The following is a 21,244-nucleotide window of genomic DNA, read 5'->3' as shown; positions in this document are numbered from 1 at the left end:
GGCATACAGGAGTGAAATATGCCAACGAGTGGAGTGGTGCTGCAGCAACAACCTGGCATTCAACGTCAGTAAGACGAAAGAGTGGATTGCAAACTTCAGGAAGGTTAAGCCGAAGGAACACATACCAATCTTCAGAGAAGGATCAGAAGTGGAGAGTGTGAGCAGTTTCAAGTTTCTGGGTGTCAAGATCTCTGAGGATCTAACCTGATCCCAACATATCGATGTAGTTATAAAGAAGGCAAGACAATGGCTATACTTCATTAGGAGTTTGAAGAGATTTGGTATGTCAACAAATACACTCAAAAACTTCTATAGATGTACCGTGGAGAGCATTCTGACAGGCTGCATCAACTGTCTGGTTTGGGGGGGGGGGGGGGGGAGAGTGGTGGGCTACTGCACAGGCTGGAAAGAAGCAGAAGAGGGTTGTAAATTTAGTCGGCTCCATCTTGGGTACTAGCTTACTAAGTACCCAGGACATCTTTAAGGAGCGGTGTCTCAGAAAGGCAGTGTCCATTGTTAAGGATCTCCAGCACTCAAGGCATGCCCTTTTCTCACTGTTATCATCAGGTAGGAGGAACAGAAGCCTGAAGGCACACACTCAGTGATTCAGGAACAGCTTCTTCCCCTTTGCCATCCAATTCCTAAATAGAAATTGAACTCTTGGACACCAACTCACTTTTTAAAAAAAATATACAGTATTTGTTTTTGCACATTTTAAAACCTATTCAATATACCATAGAACATTACAGCACAGAAACAGGGCTTTTGGCCCTCTTGGCTATGCCGAACCATTTTTCTGCCTAGTCCCACTGACCTGCACCTGGACCATATCCCTCCCTACTCCTCTCATCCATGTACCTGTCCCAGTTTTTCTTAAATGCTAAAAGTGAGCCCGCACTTACCACTTCATCTGGCAGCTCATTCCACACTCCCACCACTCTGTGTGAAGAAGCCCCTGCAATGTCCCCTTTAAACTTTTCCCCCTGCACCCTTAACCCATGTCCTCTTTTTTTTCTCCCCCAAGGTTAACTGTAATTGATTGATTGAGCGATTTATTTATTTATTTATTTATTACTATTATTTTATTTATTATTTTTTTTCTCTGCTAGATTATGTATTGCATTGAACTGCTGCTGCTAAGTTAACAAATTTCACGTCACATCCCGGTGATAATAAACCTGATTCTGATGATTTTTGCACAACCCAAGCATCCATTATCTTTTTAGCGAGTTCTTACAGATTTCTAGAGTGCAGATCATCTTAGTCTCCTAGTACTACTTCTCTAATTATATAAAATGTATAAAGTTTCTTAGCCCTTTAGCTAGCTACCATTTTAGGCATATTTTTGATACCTTCAGCTAAGAAGCTACAATGATGACCAAAAGCTCTGTTGCAAAATCCAAACAGCAGCTTGTAGATAATCACTTATGCTATAGATAGCCACCATGCCAGAAAGAGGCAACACAAAAACAAAGCTTCAGTTATAACTCAGAGACTTGAGTCCTCCAAAGAACACCACAACCTCGGCATAAGGTTTGGAGGCTTGCGTGTCTCAATGACTCGAAGATCTCTGCTGGCTAGAGTCAGGGTTTTGTGCTTTGGGTCTTTGTAGGGTCAACCGATGGCAAATAGCCCAGACTAAGAGTGATCCACTGGTTCTCCAGGTTCGGGGGCTCATCTTGGCTAACAATGCTGAATCCTTCAACAACTGAGTGTGGTGGTTTTCTTGAGTCTCCATCTGGGACTTGCATCGCTAACACTAGTGAAAACCGAGAGAAAGCTACTAATACGATGAAGGAAGCCCTGAACACCACCAGAAATGGAGGACCTTCATTGCTGCCCTAAACTCCAAAGGCATAATGGACAATAAGAAGATTTGAACATTCCTACATTAACCTGTCTGAAATTAGTTAATTGATTTAATGGTTGAATTAATATGATCATAGCTGAACAATAAAAGACTAATTATTACTTAAGTACAATTTCATTGAGACTTCATGCTTTCCAGAGCAATTAAATCATGCAAAAATATAAAAAATATCAGAATGAATTATGAAAACTGAAAAATCCTTACTCATCTATGTTCAATGGTAACATATTACAGTATGAAATGAAGAGTTCAGTTAGAATACATGGACAATAAAAACATCAATAACTTTCAAATGGTAAGGAAAGAGTAAGGGAGGCAAAGATTCCTAGCTGGAAGATCCAATCGGCTTCAAACCCTGAATACAGTTTTATTATACAGCTTACATGATCAATGATAAGAAAGAAAAAGATACCTGACATAAGATGGCAACTGACCAAGTTATGAAAAATGTTTAAAATTTTTAATGGATTTTCTCTGTGTTCAATTTTCTTACTTAGAAAAAATCATTAAGGAAAATAACCATTTCAGAATGACTTCTGTAACTACATGCTAGATTAAAAGAAAAGACATGCCTCACAGGACAGACAATGAATGGAGGACAACCTGATCTTGGTGCAAAGACTTCATATAGAAATTTTAGGCAATCTGTAGTTTAGGTGACTGACTGCAGCATAGATGTGAACACTATTAAAATATAGTTGCGCATGGAGGGAAAACATTGTTGGAGGTTTATTATCGATGTTTAACTCACAAGTAGGCTGAGGCAGGGTGTAGATATGGAACACTTATGAAAGTGGAAATAGTAGGTTTTGACCATCAAACTTGATGCCTGCTTTTGTAATGACCATTTGTAAATCTTTGAATCCTTATTTTTGACAACATATTCTGGAACAAGTAACCATATAACCATAACAGCACGGAAACAGGCCATCTCGGCCCTTCTAGTCCATGCCGAACGCTTACTCTCACCTAATCCCACCGACCTGCACTCAGCCCATAACCCTCCATTTCTTTCCTGTCCATATACCTATCCAATTTTACTTTAAATGACAATACCGAACCTGCCTCTACCACTTCTACTAGAAGCTCGTTCCACACAGCTACCACTCTCTGAGTAAAGAAATTCCCCCTTGTGTTACCCCTAAACTTTTGCCCCTTAACTCTCAACTCATGTCCTCTTGCTTTGAATCTCCCCTAATCTCAATGGAAAAAGCCTATCCATGTCAACTCTATCTATCCCCCTCATAATTTTAAATACCTCTATCAAGTCCCCCCTCAACCTTCTACGCTCCAAAGAATAAAGACCTAACTTGTTCAGCCTTTCCCCTGTAACTTAGGAGCTGAAACCCAGGTAACATTCTAGTAAATCTTCTCTGTACTCTCTCTATTTTGTTGACATCTTTCCTATAATTCGGTGACCAGAACTGTACAGAATACTCCAAATTTGGCCTCACCACTGCTTTGTACAATTTTAACATTACATCCCAACTCCTATACTCAATGCTGTGATTTATAAAGGCCAGCATACCAAAAGCTTTCTTCACCACCCTATCCACATGAGATTCCACCTTCAGGGAACTATGCACCATTATTCCTAGATCACTCTGTTCTACTGCATTCTTCAATGCCCTACCATTTACCATGTATGTCCTATTTTGATTAGTCCTACCAAAATGTAGCACCTCACACTTATCAGCATTAAACTCCATCTGCCATCGTTCAGCCCACTCTTCTAACTGGCCTAAACCGCTCTGCAAGCTTTGCAAACCTACTTCATTATCCACAACGCCACCTATCTTAGTATCATCTGCATACTTAATAATCCAATTTACCACCCCATCATCCAGATCATAGTAATACGTTGTTTTTTCTCCCCTATCAGAGAAAACGCATCTATAGCAGGGGTTTAAAATTGTGAAAGTTACTTCTCATATCGTGAAACTAACTTCGTCATTTGATTGTCCAAGTCAAAATGGAGCAGATATTAGTGCTAAAGTATCACAGCTTTAGGTATTAAGCTTTGATCCTACAGTCACATGCCATCTATTCGGATAGAGAATGCACATTGGAAATAAAGGGGAGTGGAATGGGACTGGATAGATTGTTTTCTTTGGAAAAGACAAACTCTATGGTCTAAATTTGCTGTGTCACACTATAAACCAGACAAAATATGAACCATGATTAGTTTAGGAAAAAAACCAATTTCCCCATAGCTTAATTTACATAACATCAGAAAATTTGAAGCCAATAGCAACTAACTATACAAGCCTTTTCTATTAATTGTGATTGATAGGCCTCTTTGAATATTACCAACTCACCTGCTTATGAGCATGGTCATAAGAATTAATATGGTTGTCAAACTCATGATGTTTTTGGTACTGCTTATCACACAATTCACAATAAAAATTCGCCCTTAGATCTTCTAAAGCTTTTGCAATTGCCTTTTCTTTTTCAGCATAGTCCTATAAGAAAAAGATGGGAAAACATTAAAGTGTTGGTTTGAGGAGCAGTCAAAATAAATGTAATTGTACTTTGCCAATAATTACATGTTGGTTCCTGGTAGTATATCTAATCATGTTTAATACCTCACAAAGATGGTACTTGGTGTATAAAATGTTAAGCTTTTATGATTCAGGACTGGACTTTGGTCACAATATGTCTGTGAAATGATAACCCTTATGCTTGTTTTGTATCTTTTTTTTATATTTTAAACCTGGAGTCAGTATCAAGTTTCCTATGGTCAATTTAAACATATCTAGAAGCAACGCAAGGCTTCTCTACTCAGCTGTAGAAGAGTAGCATAATCCTCAAAAACAAGAATGTAATTTTTCAGTTTCAAGCTTCAGCAATCTATAAAAATTGGCAATTCAATATTCTCTACCAAAAATGCACAGAACAACCTTGGGAAATGCCGTTACTACCCCTGAGATATTTCTGGATAGAATTTAAATTTTGTTATTAAATGTATCAAATTTTATCCATTTTGTTTTTGATTAAGCATTTGATACAAAACCAAATCTGATCAATACATATACATTTTAATTTGACAGAAATAATCACAATTGTGCTTCAAAAAATGTAGCATCTTGACTACAACATTTTTCAGCATCGTTCTCTTCTGCTTTAGAAGCTGCATTCATGATAGCATTCTTTTCAATGCTATCATAAAATCAGGCACGAGTAAAGTGTTCAAGCAAACTCTGCCAGGGCTGATTTGCTTTCCTGGACATTAGATTCAAGAAATATAAGCATTGCCTTTTTATTGATTTAAGGCAATGGCTGGAATATTTCTTGTTCTAGGCCTACAAATGAGTCCCTATAGCTTTAATTCCATACTCACTGTAGTTCCATATTCCAATTCATACTACATCATCTTACAGAGAAAAAGCCATTCTGATACAGTTGTCACAGTTCCACAAGCATCAAATCAACCTTTGCTAGAGCAAGCAAAAGGGACACATTCCACTCATCTTACCTCTGACACGTAAGACAATGATGCACTGTCAAAATAATAGCAGTGACTGAAAGGCCTGGTAAAAGATATAGTCACTCAGGGATTGTAAGAGAAGGAAACACATAGGCATGAATGATAGAGGCATGGGAGATAGTACACACAAGTCAGTGGCTAGCAGTCTAGAAGGATGGAGTTGGGTAGTGGCAGAAAGTTAAAAAAAATTCTGAGATCAAGGATAAAGGATAAGAAATCAAGATTACAATACTGGTGAGATAGAAGTGGGTGTGCTATCTGTTATTACTGCTTTTACAGAGGATGCAGGGAGATCAAGTAGATTTAAGTTTTAAATTAATATTTGCATTTATGTACTGAATGCAGTAAGAACACAAACAATAAGTAACAGGAGCTTGGACTCAATAGATTTGGTAAACTGGTATTTACAGCAAAGAATATGAGGCTGGTCAGAAGACGGCAGGAGCAGTTGCAACAATAAATAGTTAAGGCAAAGAATTTTAACTAATAAACTGAGCTACTGCAGAAAATCAAGTTATTTTACATAAGGCTGTAAGAGTTACAATGGGTTAAAATACAAGGCAGGAATTTTTACTAAAGTAAGCTAGTGGTATTGGGTTGACCCTGAGCAGAAAAAATACCTTCATGTAACTACTACAGGGACTGACAAATACCAAACTTCATGGACAGCTATTCCTTTGAAATTGACTTTAGTATGTTATACAGAGACAAAAGAGAACTTATTTGACTAGAATTTGCTTATTCTTATTAACTATAATATTATTTTCATGTTACAAAAAACAGTAACTATTACATTGTTGCACAAATGGTAAATATTTAATCAGTACATTTTCATCATCACACATGCTATATAGTCATCATTGCAATATCTCAATGTAGGGCTTTGAATTTCAATTTCCTTATTGCATGTTAAAAATGGTTTAATTGATTGCAAAAGCCAGGATATAAACAAAATTGCCAAGAAGGCACAGTAGCTTGTCAAATGGCTTTTCTTTGACTAGCTCTCAAACCAGAAGATCAGATAGCCGTCAATTATTTCAAAAGAATAATCTTTTTGCCAAACTATAAAATATTAAGCATGTAAACCTTTGCCGGAGTTTCCAACTTTCTAAAAATGAAAAGAACAATGATAGAAGCTGAATAACTTAATATTTAAAAGCATTACAATTTAAGTTCATTATATTTTCTTGTCTTAGCTTAGAATTATTCACACTCAAGACAAATCCATCCCAAACTCAGAAGAAATTCAGAAGTATTGTATTTAAATAAAACACTTTGCAATCATTTGATACATTTAGCACATTGGTATATATTCCTACTACATTAAGTAATAGAGTCATGTGGACTTGAGCTTTCAAGTGGACACATTCAAGAAACTGAACTTGAAATCTTGTTCACTGTACAACGTATAGTCAGTCCTTTTGCTTTTCCAGAAAGAACCACCTTATCTATCACAATACTGGAAGTAAATTGTCTCAGGATCCTAGTCCAAACCCTATGAAGGGTTTCGGCCTGAAACGTCGTCACTACCTCCTCCCTTAGATGTTGTCTGGCCTGCTGAGTTCTGCCAGCATTTTGTGTTCCTATTAATAAGCTGCTCAATTATTCCTGGAATACTGTAGAACTTGCTAGCTCTAGCATTGGTATTTCACATCAATTATAGGGCTGAGTATGTTCCAAACTTTCATAGCAGGATGGGTCATATAACACTAGAGATATCCCACAATAGTAGATTAAAAAAAACAATTAATTTCTTTCACTGACAGTAAAGTATCAGCATCTGTAGAACATATTGAATGTAGAAAACATTTCAAAATTGAAGGCTTCTTCAGCTGTTAAACATGAAATATAAAAATATCAGCTCAAATGGGTCAGCGATAAAGAAACAATGTTTGAACAGCATCTGTGGTGTGAGTAAACAGGGGAAAACAAATTGGCTTTAATTTCAGATTTCATGCTCTAGATATGCTATTATTCCACATGGACCTCTAAATGGCATGGAATTTGTACATTAAATGAACTGAAAATTACAGAATTTACCATATTAATTAATACTTATTGGTTTGAAGTGTATACCACAGTGAAAGTAACTGCATAGTTTTCTGTTTGATCCCAATGAAGGTGCATTCAAGTTCAACAGTGAGAGTTAAAGATTTACATAGGCTGGGTGCCAACACATGGCAGTCTGAAGACTCAGGTAATACCTACTACATCAGAAATGTTTGCGTCATTGTAAAACTTAGCAAATCTGCCTTCTCCGATGTGAAGACTGACTACATTCTGCTTCCTTTATTTGTTTTATCACATCTGGTGGTTTCATATAGGGAGCACTGTCATTGTACATTATAGGAATAAAGCTAACATAAGCAACTCACTAGTGTATACTGGGAAATTCTTCCAGTTTGAGATGTTGCTACTGAAGGCGTGCAAAAGTTTACTGGTAGTTGAAAGGCAAGAGAGTGAACTAAAAACACTACTTATGACATATTTTCTGAAGCAAATATCACCATAGACAGAGCAGGTATTGCTGCCAGAGATGGAGTGAGTGATTTGGGGAGGAGTCAATGGGGAATGGTTTTGATGCCTGTCTATGTAACCTGGGTATGAGGATGGATCATTCCAAGTGCCCAACCAACTTGGTGAGATCAAGAATGGCGTTGGGCTGGCAGCCCAAGCATATTGTGGCGTCGGGGTCAGGATCCTAGAGCGAGGCACCACCCAGTGCTTGCACAATTTAAACGCTAGTCCAGATAGACAGAAAGCCTGAGTGTCGGGCACTAAGGCAAGGGTCGGACTGATTTTGTTCATTCTCCCATGAATGCTCTTGCCTTTCTCCACAGCACCGAGTCTGTGAATTGATCTGGGTACTGTGTGCTTTGGCTCCACTGGTATGATGACCTGGGGCCAAGAGTTGGGCCTACCTCAGCTGCTCTGGGAATGGATATAGGGATTCGGTTTGGCTCAGAATGCTGTTGGTCTGCTTCCATTGATTGTATGATTTGTGTGGTTTTTTTCTTTCTATGCACAATGGTCTTTGTCCTTTTTAAAAAAACTGGGTTATTCGGGTTTCTTGTTCTGTGGCTGCATGTAAACAGACAAATCTCAAGGTGTATAATTTATACATTCTTTGATAATAAATATGCTTTGAATCTTGAAAATACACATTTTGTTCTGAGCAATGTACATCTTCATATCCTTCATTCCATATAGAACTACTGAATCAGGAATTGTGGTTGACTCCTAGTTATGGAATGCCAAAAACATGCGCAGACAAGCAAAGGGCACAGACTCGCACAAAGGGCAGACAAAGTAGATAACAAGTACCTGCAAATATCAGAATAGGTAGACCAGGACAGTCACATTTGTGTTGCCTGAGTAATCTGCCTTCTCCTATGTGAAGAATAACTAATCTTTGCTGCCCCTGTATTTGGTTTATCACATCTGCTTTCATTCTGTACAGTTGGGGGTACAAAGCTAGAAAAAACAATCCATCACCCAGGTATTGGTGGAGCTGAACTTCCACAATGTTTCAATCATTAATGCTTCATATTTGCTGACACATCTTAATTCTCCCGTTCTGCTCTCATAATCATTTGTAACTTACTTCAACTAAGATTTTTTTTTTACAAAACCTTGTGAAATCCTGAGCATTTGAGTTCAATACTTTAGCTTTAAGATCATATGGGTTATAAAAATGTCCCATGTAAAATATTCTAGATTTCCAAATATATTCAAAATTACAAATCTTGTACTTCTTTGAAACTGAGTGGCCTGAATGAGAAGCTAGATAATTTGAGCAGTTAACTAGAAAACTATTATTTCAAAATTTGCTTACAAGTGGCAATTCTACAATCTATTCATGAGTTTAGTTTTATATAAAAAATGCTTCTAACCCAAAGCTTTGAAAAAAAACTGTTCAAAGTATAAAGTAAAAAATAGAAATAACGGATAGTATGTGGCCTATCAGCGGCATCAACAGAGCTTTACCAAGTTGGAGTTTTTTGAGGGTGTAACAAGGATGTTAGACGAGGGTAAGCCAGTGGATGTAGTGTACCTAGACTTTCAGAAGGCATTTGATAAGGTGCCACATAGGAGATTGGTGAGTAAAATCAGAGCTCATGGCATTGGGGGCAGGGTTTCAACATGGATAGAAAACTGGTTGGCAGATAGAAAGCAAAGGGTAGCAGTGAATGGGTGTTCCTCGGACTGGCTGGAGGTGACTAGTGGGGTACCACAGGGCTCTGTATTGGGACCACAGCTCTTTACGATTTATGTCAACGATTTAGATGAGGGCATTGAAAACTATATCAGCAAGTTTGCTGACGATACTAAACTGGGTGGCAGTGTGACATGCGAAGAGGACGTTAGGAGGATACAGGGAAACTTGGATAGGCTGAGTGAGTGAGCAGATACTTGGCAGATGTCATTCAATGTGAATAAATGTGAAGTTATCCACTTTGGAAGCAGGAACAAGAGGGCGGAGTATTGTCTGAACGGTGTCGAGTTAGGTAAGGGAGAAATGCAAAGAGACCTAGGAGTCCTAGTTCATCAGTCAATGAAGGTGAATGAGAAAGTGCAACAGGCAGTGAAGAGGGCAAATGGAATGTTGGCCTTTATTACAAGGGGAATTGAGTACAAGAGCAAGGATGTCCTTTTGCATTTGTACAGGGCCCTGGTGAGACCACACCTGGAATATTGTGTACAGTTTTGGTCTCCAGGTTTAAGGAAGGACATTCTGGCAATTGAGGAAGTGCAGCGTAGATTCACTAGGTTGATTCCTGGGATGGCAGGGCTGTCTTACGCAGAGAGATTGGAGAGATTGGGCTTGTACACGCTGAAATTGAGGAGATTGAGAGGGGATCTGATTGAAACATTTAAGATAATTAAAGGATTTGATAGGATTGAGGCAGGAAATATGTTCCAGATGTTGGGAGAGTCCAGTACCAGAGGGCATGGATTGAGAATAAGAGGTCAGTTATTTAAAACAGAGTTGAGGAAGAGCTTCTTCTCCCAGAGAGTTGTGGAGGTGTGGAATGCACTGCCTCGGAAGACGGTGGAGGCCAATTCTCGGGATGCTTTCAAGAAGGAGCTAGATAGATATCTGATGGATAGGGGAATCAAGGTATATGGGGACAAAGCAGGGACTGGATATTGATAGTGAATGATCAGCCATGATCTCAGAATGGCGGTGCAGACTCGAGGGGCCGAATGGTCTACTTCTGCACCTATTGTCTATTGTCTAAGAGTGATTTCTTACAGGTCAGCGGTGGTTATTTGAAAAGGGAGCTTCGAGAGCGTTTGTCCATTCTACATGGCCTATCAGCAGCTATAACCGGACCACTAAATGTGAGTTAGATAGCAGGGAAGGTTCAGGCATAAAAGGGAGACACTGCTTAGCAGGGTGGTCATCAATGGAGTGATCTGAGGAAGAGTGGTAGGGCTTTGGCTCATTGGGGTTTCGGCGATAATGGGTTGAGGCAAGGTATGTTACCAGAGAGGAATAGAAAGAGGAAGTATGCCTGTGAGGCTGGCGTTCTGTGCTGGGTGTCAGATGTCAAATGTTTGGGAGACTCCCAGCCTCCTGGATGGCTATATCTGCACCAAGTGTTAGGGACCATGTTAGGGAACTGGAGATGCAGCTCAGTGACCTTCGTCTGGTCAGGGAGAGTGAGGTGATAGAGAGGAGCTATAGGCAAATAGTCACACCTGGGACTTGAGAGACAGATAAGTGGGTAAGTCAGGAGAGGGAAGGGCAAGAGTCAGATACTAGAGAGTACCCTTATGGCTGTCCCCCTTAACAATAAGTACTCCTGTTTGAGTACTGTTGCGGGGGGGGGGGGGGGGGGGAGTGGTGGGGAGATGCCTACCTGGGGGAAGCAACAGTAGCCGCACCTCTGGCACAGAGTCTGGCCCTGTGGCTCAGAAGGGTAGGGAAAGGAAGAGGATGGCAGCAGTAATAGGGAACTCTAAAGTTAGGGGGTCAGACAGGCAATTCTGTGGATGCAGGGAAGAAACACGGATGGTAGCTTGCCTCCCAGGTGCCTGAAGTGGGAAGGTGAACAGCCAGAGGTCGTGGCACATATTGGTACCAACGACATAGGTAGGAAAAGGGAGGAGGTCCTGAAAACAGACTACTGGGAGTTCAGAAGGAAGGTGAGAAACAGGACCTCAAAAGGTAGTAATCTTGGGATTACTGCCTGTGCAATGCGATGGTGAATATAGGAATAGAGTGAGGTGGAGGATAAATACGTGACTGAGGGATTTGAGCAGGGGGCAGGGATTCAGATTTCTGGATTATTGGGACCTCTTTTGGGGCAGGTGTGACCTGTACAAAAAGGATGGGTTGCACTTGAATCTGAAGGGGACCAATATCCTGGCAGGGAGCTTTTCTAAGGTTGTTGGGGAGAGTTTAACTAGAATCGCTGGGGTGGGGGGCGGGGTGGGAACTGAACTGAAGAGACAGATGAAGGGGCAGTTGGCTCACAAATAGAGAAAACTTGGAGACAGTGCGAGAGGGAGAAGTCGTGATAGAGAAGGGTCGTGTTCAAACCGATAGTTTGAAATGTGTCTATTTTAACACAAGAAGCATCCTGAACAAAGCAGATGAACTTAAGAGTGTGGATCAGTACTTGGAGCTATGATGTTGTGGCCATTACAGAGACTTGGATGGCTCAGGGGCAGGAATGGTTACTTAAGAGTGCCAGGCTTTAGATGTTTCAGAAAGTACAGGGAGGGAGGCAAAAGAGGTGGTGGGGGGGGGGGGGGGGGGGCGTGGCACTGCCGATCAGAGAAAGTGTCACAGCTACAGAAGTCACGGAGGGGTTGTCTTCGTAGTCTCTGTGGGCAGAAGTTAGAAACAGGAAGGGGTCAATAACTCTACAGGGTATTTTTTTATAGACCACCCAAAAGTAACAGGGACAACGAGGAGCAGATAGGGAGACAAATTCTGGAAAGGAGTAATAATAATAGGGTTGTTATGGTGGGAGATATTAATTTCCCAAATATTGATTGGCATCTCCCTAGAGTGAGGGTTTAGATGGGGTGGAGTTTGTTAGGTGTGTTCAGGAAGGTTTCTTGACACAATATGTAGATAAGCCTACAAGAGGCGAAGCTGTACCTGATTTGGTATTGGGAAATTAACCTGGTCAGGTGCCAGATCTCCTAGTGGAAGAGCATTTTGGAGATAGTGATCACAATTCTATCTCATTTACCATAGCTTTGGAGCGGGATAGGAACAGACAAGTTAGGAAAGCGTTTAATTGGAGTAAGGGGAAATATGAATTTATCAGGCAGGAATTTGGAAGCATAAATTGGGAACAGATGTCCTCAGGGAAATGTACAGCAGCCTCTCTGGACTCTGGATTGGGGATTGCCAAACGTTATGTGGATTTTCTGGTGTAGTCTATTTTGTCATGTGCTTTGTTGATATCATTCTGGAGGAATGTTGTCTCATTTTTTAACTGCATTGCATTTGTGGTTTTTAAATGACAATAAACTGAATCTGAAATGTGGCAAATGTTCAGGAGATACTTACCATGGAGTTCTGCATAGGTACGTTTTAATAAGACGGGGAAATGATGGTAGGATACAGGAACCGTGGCATACAAAGGCTGTTGAAAATCTAGTCAAGAAGAAAAGCTTACAAGAGGTTCAAAAAACTAGGTAATAATAGAAATCTAGAAGATAAGGCTAGCAGGAAGGAGCTTAAGAATGAAATTAGGAGAGCCAGAAGGGGCCATGAGAAGGTGTTGGTGAGCAGGATTAAAGAAAACATCCAAGGCATTCTGCAAGTATTTGAAGAGCAAGAGGGTAAGATGTGAGAGAATATGACCAATCAAGTGTTACAGTGGAAAAGTATGTATGGAACTAGAGGAGATAGCAGAGGTACTTAATGGATACTCTGCTGCAGTATTCACTTTGGAAAAGGGTCTTGGCGATTGTAGGGACGATTTTCAGCGGACTGAAAAGCTTGAGCATATAAGCATAAGAAAGAGGATGTGCTGGAGCTTTTGGAAAGCATCAAATTGGATGTCACTGGGACCGGACAAGATGTACCCCAGGCTACTGTGGGAGGCGAGGGATGAGATTGCTGAGCCTCTGGCAATGATCTTTGCATCATCAATGCGGACGGGAGAGGTTCCGGAGGATTGGAGGGTTGCAGATGTTGTTCCATTATTCGAGAAAGGGAGTAGAGATAGCCCAAGAAATTATAGACCAGTAAGTCTTAGTTCAGTGGTTGGGAAGTTGATGGAAAAGATCCTGAGAGGCAGGACTTATTAACGTTTGGAGAGGCTTAATATGATTAGGAATAGTCAGCATGGCTTTGACAAAGGCAAGTCATGCCTTATGAGCCTGATTGAATATTTTGAGGATGTGATTAAACACATTGATGAAGGTAGAGCAATAGATTTCGTGTATATAGATTTTAAGCAAGGCATTTGATAAGGTACCCCATTGCAAGGTTTATTGAGGAAGTAAGGAGGCATGGGATTCAAGAGGACATTGGTTTGCATTGTGCAAGGTGAAAAACAAAGTTTTCCAAACAAATGCACAAACTCCAGCAAGCTACAATGCTACAACTGCAACCAATTAGACTGACCTAACAAAACTGAATTCTCTTGGGCCACAATGATTAGAATAGAGGATAAAAGAAGGGTGGATAAAGTCAGCCCCTCAAGCTTGTTTCATTATTCAATTAGATCATGGTTCAGTTGCCTTGTTCTAACTGCTTTGGTTCCAAAATCAAGCCGAATAAGTCTTTCAATCTCACTTTTGACATAATTAAGTAATGAAATCTTGGCAGCTTTCAGAACATGAGTGCCAAATTTTCACATACCTATTTATAGGTAACGTGATACCATTATGGTGAAGTTTTTCTAATTTTAATACCTGTTTGGTCTTAGCTTGTTCCATCAGGAAAAATGTCCTCTTCATCTACTTTATAAAATTCTTTCAACATCTTAACTACACCAATCAGATCACTTTTTAGTCATTTTCAATCAGAGTAATACAGTCTTTGGACTTTGACATCACAAGTTAACCCTGTCAATGGAAAACTAACATAGTACGTGTATCTGAACTATAAGTCAGACTTCAATTCTGAGATAAAATATCATACCAAGATTATATTAATAAAGTTTATTAGGAACACACTATCAATCTGCAGTATTTTGGTGACAACAACCACAATACACCACCACAGATGCAAAGTTGGTGGTGAAGAAAGAGGATTTAAATCAGAAGGGCAATACTTGAAAAGGAAGCACGTAAGTGGTCAGTATGTAATGCAAAAATTACTGTTGAACATAAATATCTGTACACTGGTGTGTGGCCTTGAGTGAAGGATCTATTATGGCATATATATAATGTCCTCAGTCTCAACATGAACAAATCAGCTAAGCACGTCTTGCAGTTCAGGCAAATGAACAACAGTTGTCGGAATATGCATGGATGTTTAAGTGAAAAAATTGCAGGTTTAAATGAGATGTAAGACATCAATTAACTTGTGGGAATCATTATGCAAAGATTCTTAAAGCTACACTTGGCAAATATTCTTAAGACCAAAGACAGGTTGAAGAAATTGTGATGGCCTAATAAAATGACCGTTTGAGCAAAGGGGAGAACAATACTGAAAGTCACAGTTGCAACAACTGCATCCATTTTGCTCTTATTTAATTAAGACTGGCCAGGTTACATTTGCTCTGAATTTGCCCATATCCTATCTTTTTTACATTAGATTTTTCAGTTAAGTAACATTTTCCAGTGGGAATTAGAAAATTTTGTGGTGTCACGATTCATCCAATCATCACTAGGTTTATCATCCCTTGTCTCACCATGCAAGTGATAGAATACAGTGAGGCGCTTCCCTCTATCAAACTACACTGGTATTCTGCAGTACATTATTTGTGCTCTTGTGGTCTGACTCATACTGCAACAATATCAAATTGTTTTTCATTGAACATTATAAGCTAATACTGTAACTGTACACATCTCAGTAGGGTAGGGACTAAGGGATCATAAAGGATCAGATTGGAAATGTAATTAGAAAACTATTCAGCATTTAGCTTTGGTAAACGTAGACAACTCAATTTATAAATTGTAGCTTTGCCATTTTCATAATCTCTGCCTTTGTATGAATTTATTTATGTCACCATTTTCTCACCCACTGTGTTCAAATAAAATAAATAGGTTTACTATTAGCATGACATTTAGCTGTAAAAGACATACAAATGAAAATGAGTCACGGATCATTAGTGCTGCAAGTTTAATCCCAAGAATGCACTGAGCCAGAAATATAATTCCACAATTTTAAAATTCCATAATGTACAATCTACATAATTTATGATGAAAGGTTTGGTAGTAATTCTGGCTGATACAATTATGTAAATCATGAACTCCTATGCATCAGTGTAAAGCAAAAGATAACAGCGCCCATTCATGTATTAATAGATACTGTCAAATATTGAAAAATATTACATATTTAGTGCTAGATCACAGAACTGAATCTCAAATTAGTCATCAGCAACTGAAGATACACAATCTCAATGTTTTAATCTGGATCCCTTGTTATGCACTCTTTAACACAGTAAATAATTTCCCCTACTGGATCAAAGTTGTAACATTCATTAGTTCATTCCTCATGTTGAAGGGATTCAACAAAACAGTGTAACATATTAAACTGTAAAGACTTCAATTGGGTTGATGCATTTTTTTTTACAACCAAAGACAACACATCCTCAGTCCTCAAATTATAGTTTTCGACCATTAGAACAGTTCCAATATAAACAAGGTTAAAAATAAACTCAATTTCCTGTTTCATCATTTCAATTTGCTTGATCCCTTAACATTTTCAGTGGATTTTCTGTGAGAAAAGTAGACCAGGTATAGTATTGATCTGACTGTGGCAACATGATACTATTAAAAACAGCACTGTTACCCATGACACAGTACATCTATTGGAGGTTGTTTGTTGCTTAGATTAGAAATGTTATATTGCAGTAACTAAAAAAATTATTTTAATGAGTGCAAATTTTACTTGGACTATGCTTCAATGCTCCCTACATAAGTGTATACTCAGAATTCACAGCTTTTGAATTTTAGGTTCTCATATTTGTTTTCAGTGATTTCTATGTTCCACTCTATTTTTGTAATCATTTCCAGATCCTCTCCAATTCTGATCTCATACAGATCCCTAATTTTAATCATTACAGTACCTTGTTAAGCTCGAAAATTCATTCATCAAACCCTTCCACCTCTCCCTCCTTTTGGAATCTCATTAAAATCTGTGTTTTCAGTACAAATATTGTATGATCCCAGCCCCCTCCTTTGTGAGAATCGCAAGAGCACCCATTGAGGGGGGGTGTCAGTAGACCCAGGAAGTGGGAGAGAGAGAGAGAAACGTGCCGAATAGCACGTTCCACCGGGATGCAAAATAAGGTGACAGTGACTATTGTCTCATGGAGACCACGTGTAAAGCCCTCGGGCAAAGTGGGCTGGTTGAGAGAGAGATTGCATCAACCCAACCTGATTGACACCTGCGACCCTGTGAGGAAGTATAAAGGAGGGTCTAAGGGGGACAGCCCCTTCAGACGCACCAAGAAGACACAAGAGTGATCCCGCCGTAGTGGGAAGCCATTCTGAAGGAAGCCACGTGCGTTAGATTCCGGGATTGGAATTTGTGGCTGGAATCACGGAAAATCGCTTTTAACTAACATCGGGGAGGGGGAACCCACGCTCCCCCGATTCAACGGAAGCTTCATAAAGACCCGGAAAGTCTTTCCTCTTCTCCCCAATCTCTCTCTCTCTGTCGCCCCACGTGAAACTCAGCGATTCCCAAAAGGCTGAAGCCTGCAGACTTCTGAGTGACTTTTATAGTTCCAATGGACAATATATTATCCCCTAGACAACAGTACAGCTCATTTCTTAATGATGATTATTACTATACCCGCGCTTTAGATTGAGTATTGACGACGTGCATTATCTGAATGTTTGTATTAACCTTACTTTTGTGCCCCTTTACAAATAAAAACGTTTGAAAATAGTGACATCAGACTTCAACGGACCTCTCTATCTTTGCTGGTAAGTTATCCAGTTATGGGATACGTAACAATATTAATTTAAAAGTGCATCACAACAGTTATTTTTAGTTAAGAGTTCTGTATAAATGCAAGTTTGATTTAACAGATGAACAAATTTGGATTGACTAAGTTTCCTTTGGTAAACTTCTATGGGAAAAAAAATTTGTAACAATCATTTATGTGCTTGTAAAAACTGCTTTTTTAATTCTTATGATGATTGAACTCTGTCTTGGAGCCAATCCAGATTCAATGCACATATTGGGCAGTTATAAATTGTCAGTACAGTGCATTTAGAAATTTAATTTCACCTCAGAGCTCATTCAATCCTGAAACAACTCATAAAAATACAATTTAAACCATACACCAAATATAATTGAGCAAATAACAGGCATGCACTTGTCTGAAACAAAGGTTAACTGTGCTTCAACTATAGCATAGATATAGATTTCCTCTGGAATTAGCAGGATTTTAATTATGCCCCAAATTAATAACTTCCTATAATTTTACACAAAATGCTGGAGGAACTCAGCAAGCCAGGCAGCATCTATGGAAAAGAGTAAACAGTCAATGCTTCAGGCAGAGACACTTCATGCATTTATCTATATTGAATATATTGGAAGTTATTTTCTATCAAAGTTACTGTGAATGGTCATAATGGTGACACTATAGCCATATGTGAAGAGGAATAGCAATTTTAACTGGAAAACATTGAAATGGTCTTCAGAGATTCAGACAAATAATGAGATCCTGAATCCTGAAAGTAATCTGCCCCTCTCAAGTTCTGACCTATCCAGCTAACATGCTTCGGCTTTTCTTTGGTTTCGCATCATGTGTTGCCGTTCTCACAAGTAACACCTTGCAATTAATGCCTTTGTTCGTAATCAGAGCTGATCAGTCAATTGCTAGGCTCAGGTTACTCTATTCATAAATGTGCATCTTATTCAAAACCAGGTTTCACATCACTGGCATATATTGTGAAATTTGTTGTTCTGCAGCAGCAGTACAATGCATTACATAGTACAAAACTGTTGCTGACAAGTCAAAGCTAATGTAAAAGCAAAAGAGGGCATAAAACAAGCAAAACTGAGCATGGAGATAGAGGACTGGGAACCTTTAAAAACCTAGAGAGCAACATATGAAAGCAAGCTATCAAAGTCGATAGATAAAGCTTTTTCAAGTATATAAAAAATAAAAGGGAGATGAGAGTGGATATAGGACCGCTAGAAAACGAGGCCGGAGAAATAATAATGGGGGACAAGGAGATGGCAGCTGAACTAAGAGTATTTTGCATCAGTCTTCACTGTGGAAGACACCAGCAGTGTGCCAGATGCTGAAGGGTGTGAGGGAAGAAAAATGAGTGCAGTTAGTATTACAAGCGAGGTGCTCAAAAAGATGAAAGACCCAAGGGTACATAACTGAACGGCAACTTAGGATTCTGAAACAGGTAGCGTTAGAGATTGTGGAGACATTGGACTCAGGCATGGTGCCAGAGGACTAGAAAATTGCAAAAGTCACTCCACTCTGTAAGAAATGAGAAAAGCAGGAGAAAGGAAATTATAGACCAGTTAGTCTGACCTCAATGGTTGGGAAGATGTTGGTGTTAATTGTTAAGGACGAGGTTATGGAGTACTTGGTGACACAGGACAAGATAGGACAAGGTCAGTATGGTTTCCTAAAGAGAAAAATCTTCCCCGACGAACTTGCTAGAACTCTTTGAAGGGATTACAAGCAGTGGTGGTTGTATATTAGGACTTTCAGAAGGCCTTTGACAAGGTGCCAGACATGAGGCTGCTTAACAAGAATCCATGGTATTATAGGAAAGTTATTGGCATGGTCGGAGCACTGGCTGATTGGTAGGAGGCAGAGAGGGGGAATAAAAGGATCCTTTTCTGGTTAGCCACCAGTGATTAGTGGTGTTCCGCAGGGATTGGCGTTGGGGCCGCTTCTTTTTATGCTGTACATCAGTGATTCAGATGATGGAATAGATGGCTTTGTTGCCAAATTTACAGATGACACCAAGATTGGTGGGGGGGCAGGTAGTGTTGAGGAAACAGGTAGGCTGCAGAAGGACTTGTGACAGATTAGGAGAATGGACAAGAAAGTGGCAAATGAAATACAATGCTGAAAAATGCATGGTCATGCAGTTTGGTAGTAGAAATAAATGTGCAGACTATTTTCTAAACAGGGAGAAAATCCAAAAAACTGAGATGTAAAGGGACTTGGGAGTCCTGGTGCAGAACACCCTAAAAGTTAACTTGCAGGTTGCGTCAGTGGTGAGGAAGCAAATGCAACGTTGGCATTCATTTCAAGGTCTAAAATACAGGAGCAGGGAAGTGAAGCTGAGGCTTTATAAGGCACTGGTGAGGCCTCACCTTGAGTACTATTAACAGTTTTGGGATCCTTATCAAAGATGTGTTGGCATTGGAAAGGGTTCAGAGGAAATTCACAAGGATGATTCCGAGAATGAAAGGGTTATCATACGAGGAACATTTGATAACACTTGGGTCTGTACTCACTGGAATTTTGGGGGGGGGGGGGGGTAGATCTTATCGAAACCTTTTGAATGTTGAAAGACCTAGACTAAGTAGTGGTGGAAAGGACGTTTCCCACAGTAGTGAAGTCGAGGACACAAGGACACGGTCTCGGGATAGAGCAGTGTCCATTTAAAAAAAAATATGGAGAAATTTCTTTAACCAGAGGTGGTGAATTTTTGACCACAGGCATCTGTGGAGGTCAGGTCATGGAGTGTATTTAATTAAATAATTAAGCCATAAGACATAGGAGCAGAATTAGGCCATTCAGCCCATTAAGTCTGTTCCGCCATTTCGTCATAGCTGATCCCGGATCTCACTCAAATCCATATACCTTCCTTCTCGCCATGTCCTTTGATGTCTTGATTGATTAGGAAATGATCAACTTCCACCTTAAATATGCGCACAAACTTGGCCTCCACCGCAGTCTGTGGCAGAGCATTCCACAGATTAATAAATACGAAAAATTAAATAAGTAAAAAAAAGCTCAAAGTAAAATTCAAATCAGTGCGAGAGCAAAAAAGGAAAACAATAGTGAGTTAGTGTACACAAGTTCATTATTCATTCAGAAATCTAATGGCAGAGGGGAAAAAGCTGTTCTTGAAAGAGGAGTGTGTCATTCGGCTTTTGTACCTCCTTACTGATGATTGCAAAGAGAAGAAGGCATGCCCTGGGCAGTCCTTAATAACCATATAACAATTACAGCACGGAAACAGGCCATCTCGGCCTTTCTAGTCCGTGCTGAACGCTTACTCTCACCTAATCCCACTGACCCGCACTCAGCCCATAACCTTCCATTCCTTTCCTGTCCATATACCTATCCAATTTTACTTTAAATGACAATACCGAACTTGCCTCTACCACTTCTACTGGAAGCTCATTCCACACAGCTACCACTCTGAGTAAAGAGATTCCCCCTCGTGTTACCCTTAAACTTTTGCCCCTTAAGTCTCAACTCATGTCCTCTTGTTTGAATCTCCCCTACTCTCAATGGAAAAAGCCTACCCACGTCAACTCTATCTATCCTTCTCATAATCTTAAATACTTCTATCAAGTCCCCCCCTCAACTTTCTATGCTCCAAAGAGTAAAGACATAACTTGTTCAATCTTTCCCTGTAACTTAGATGCTGAAACCCAGGTAACATTTCAGTAAATCTTCTCTGTACTCTATTTTGTTGACATCTTCCCTATAATTCGGTGACCAGAACTGTACACAATACTCCAAATTCAGCCTTACCAATGCCTTGTACAATTTTAACATCACATCCCAACTCCTATA

General features: G+C 39.6%; 1 protein-coding gene across 6 annotated transcripts in view; it reads right to left on the bottom strand.

The window, feature by feature from the left end:
* The window catches only part of gpatch8 (G patch domain containing 8), a 120,376-nt gene that overhangs the window by 11,949 nt on the left and 87,183 nt on the right, over nt 1-21,244 (bottom strand). For all 6 annotated transcript variants that reach the window (XM_059955675.1, XM_059955676.1, XM_059955677.1 and 3 more), the window contains one exon: nt 4,189-4,332. In XM_059955675.1, the coding sequence (XP_059811658.1) occupies nt 4,189-4,332 (144 nt within the window). The remainder of the gene's footprint in view (nt 1-4,188; nt 4,333-21,244) is intronic.

This window comes from Hypanus sabinus, chromosome X1 (genome assembly GCF_030144855.1).
Source record: "Hypanus sabinus isolate sHypSab1 chromosome X1, sHypSab1.hap1, whole genome shotgun sequence".
In the NCBI taxonomy this organism is placed as follows: domain Eukaryota; kingdom Metazoa; phylum Chordata; class Chondrichthyes; order Myliobatiformes; family Dasyatidae; genus Hypanus; species Hypanus sabinus.
The sequence above is the reverse complement of the archived record's forward strand: the minus strand, read 5'-3'. Positions and strand labels throughout refer to the sequence as shown.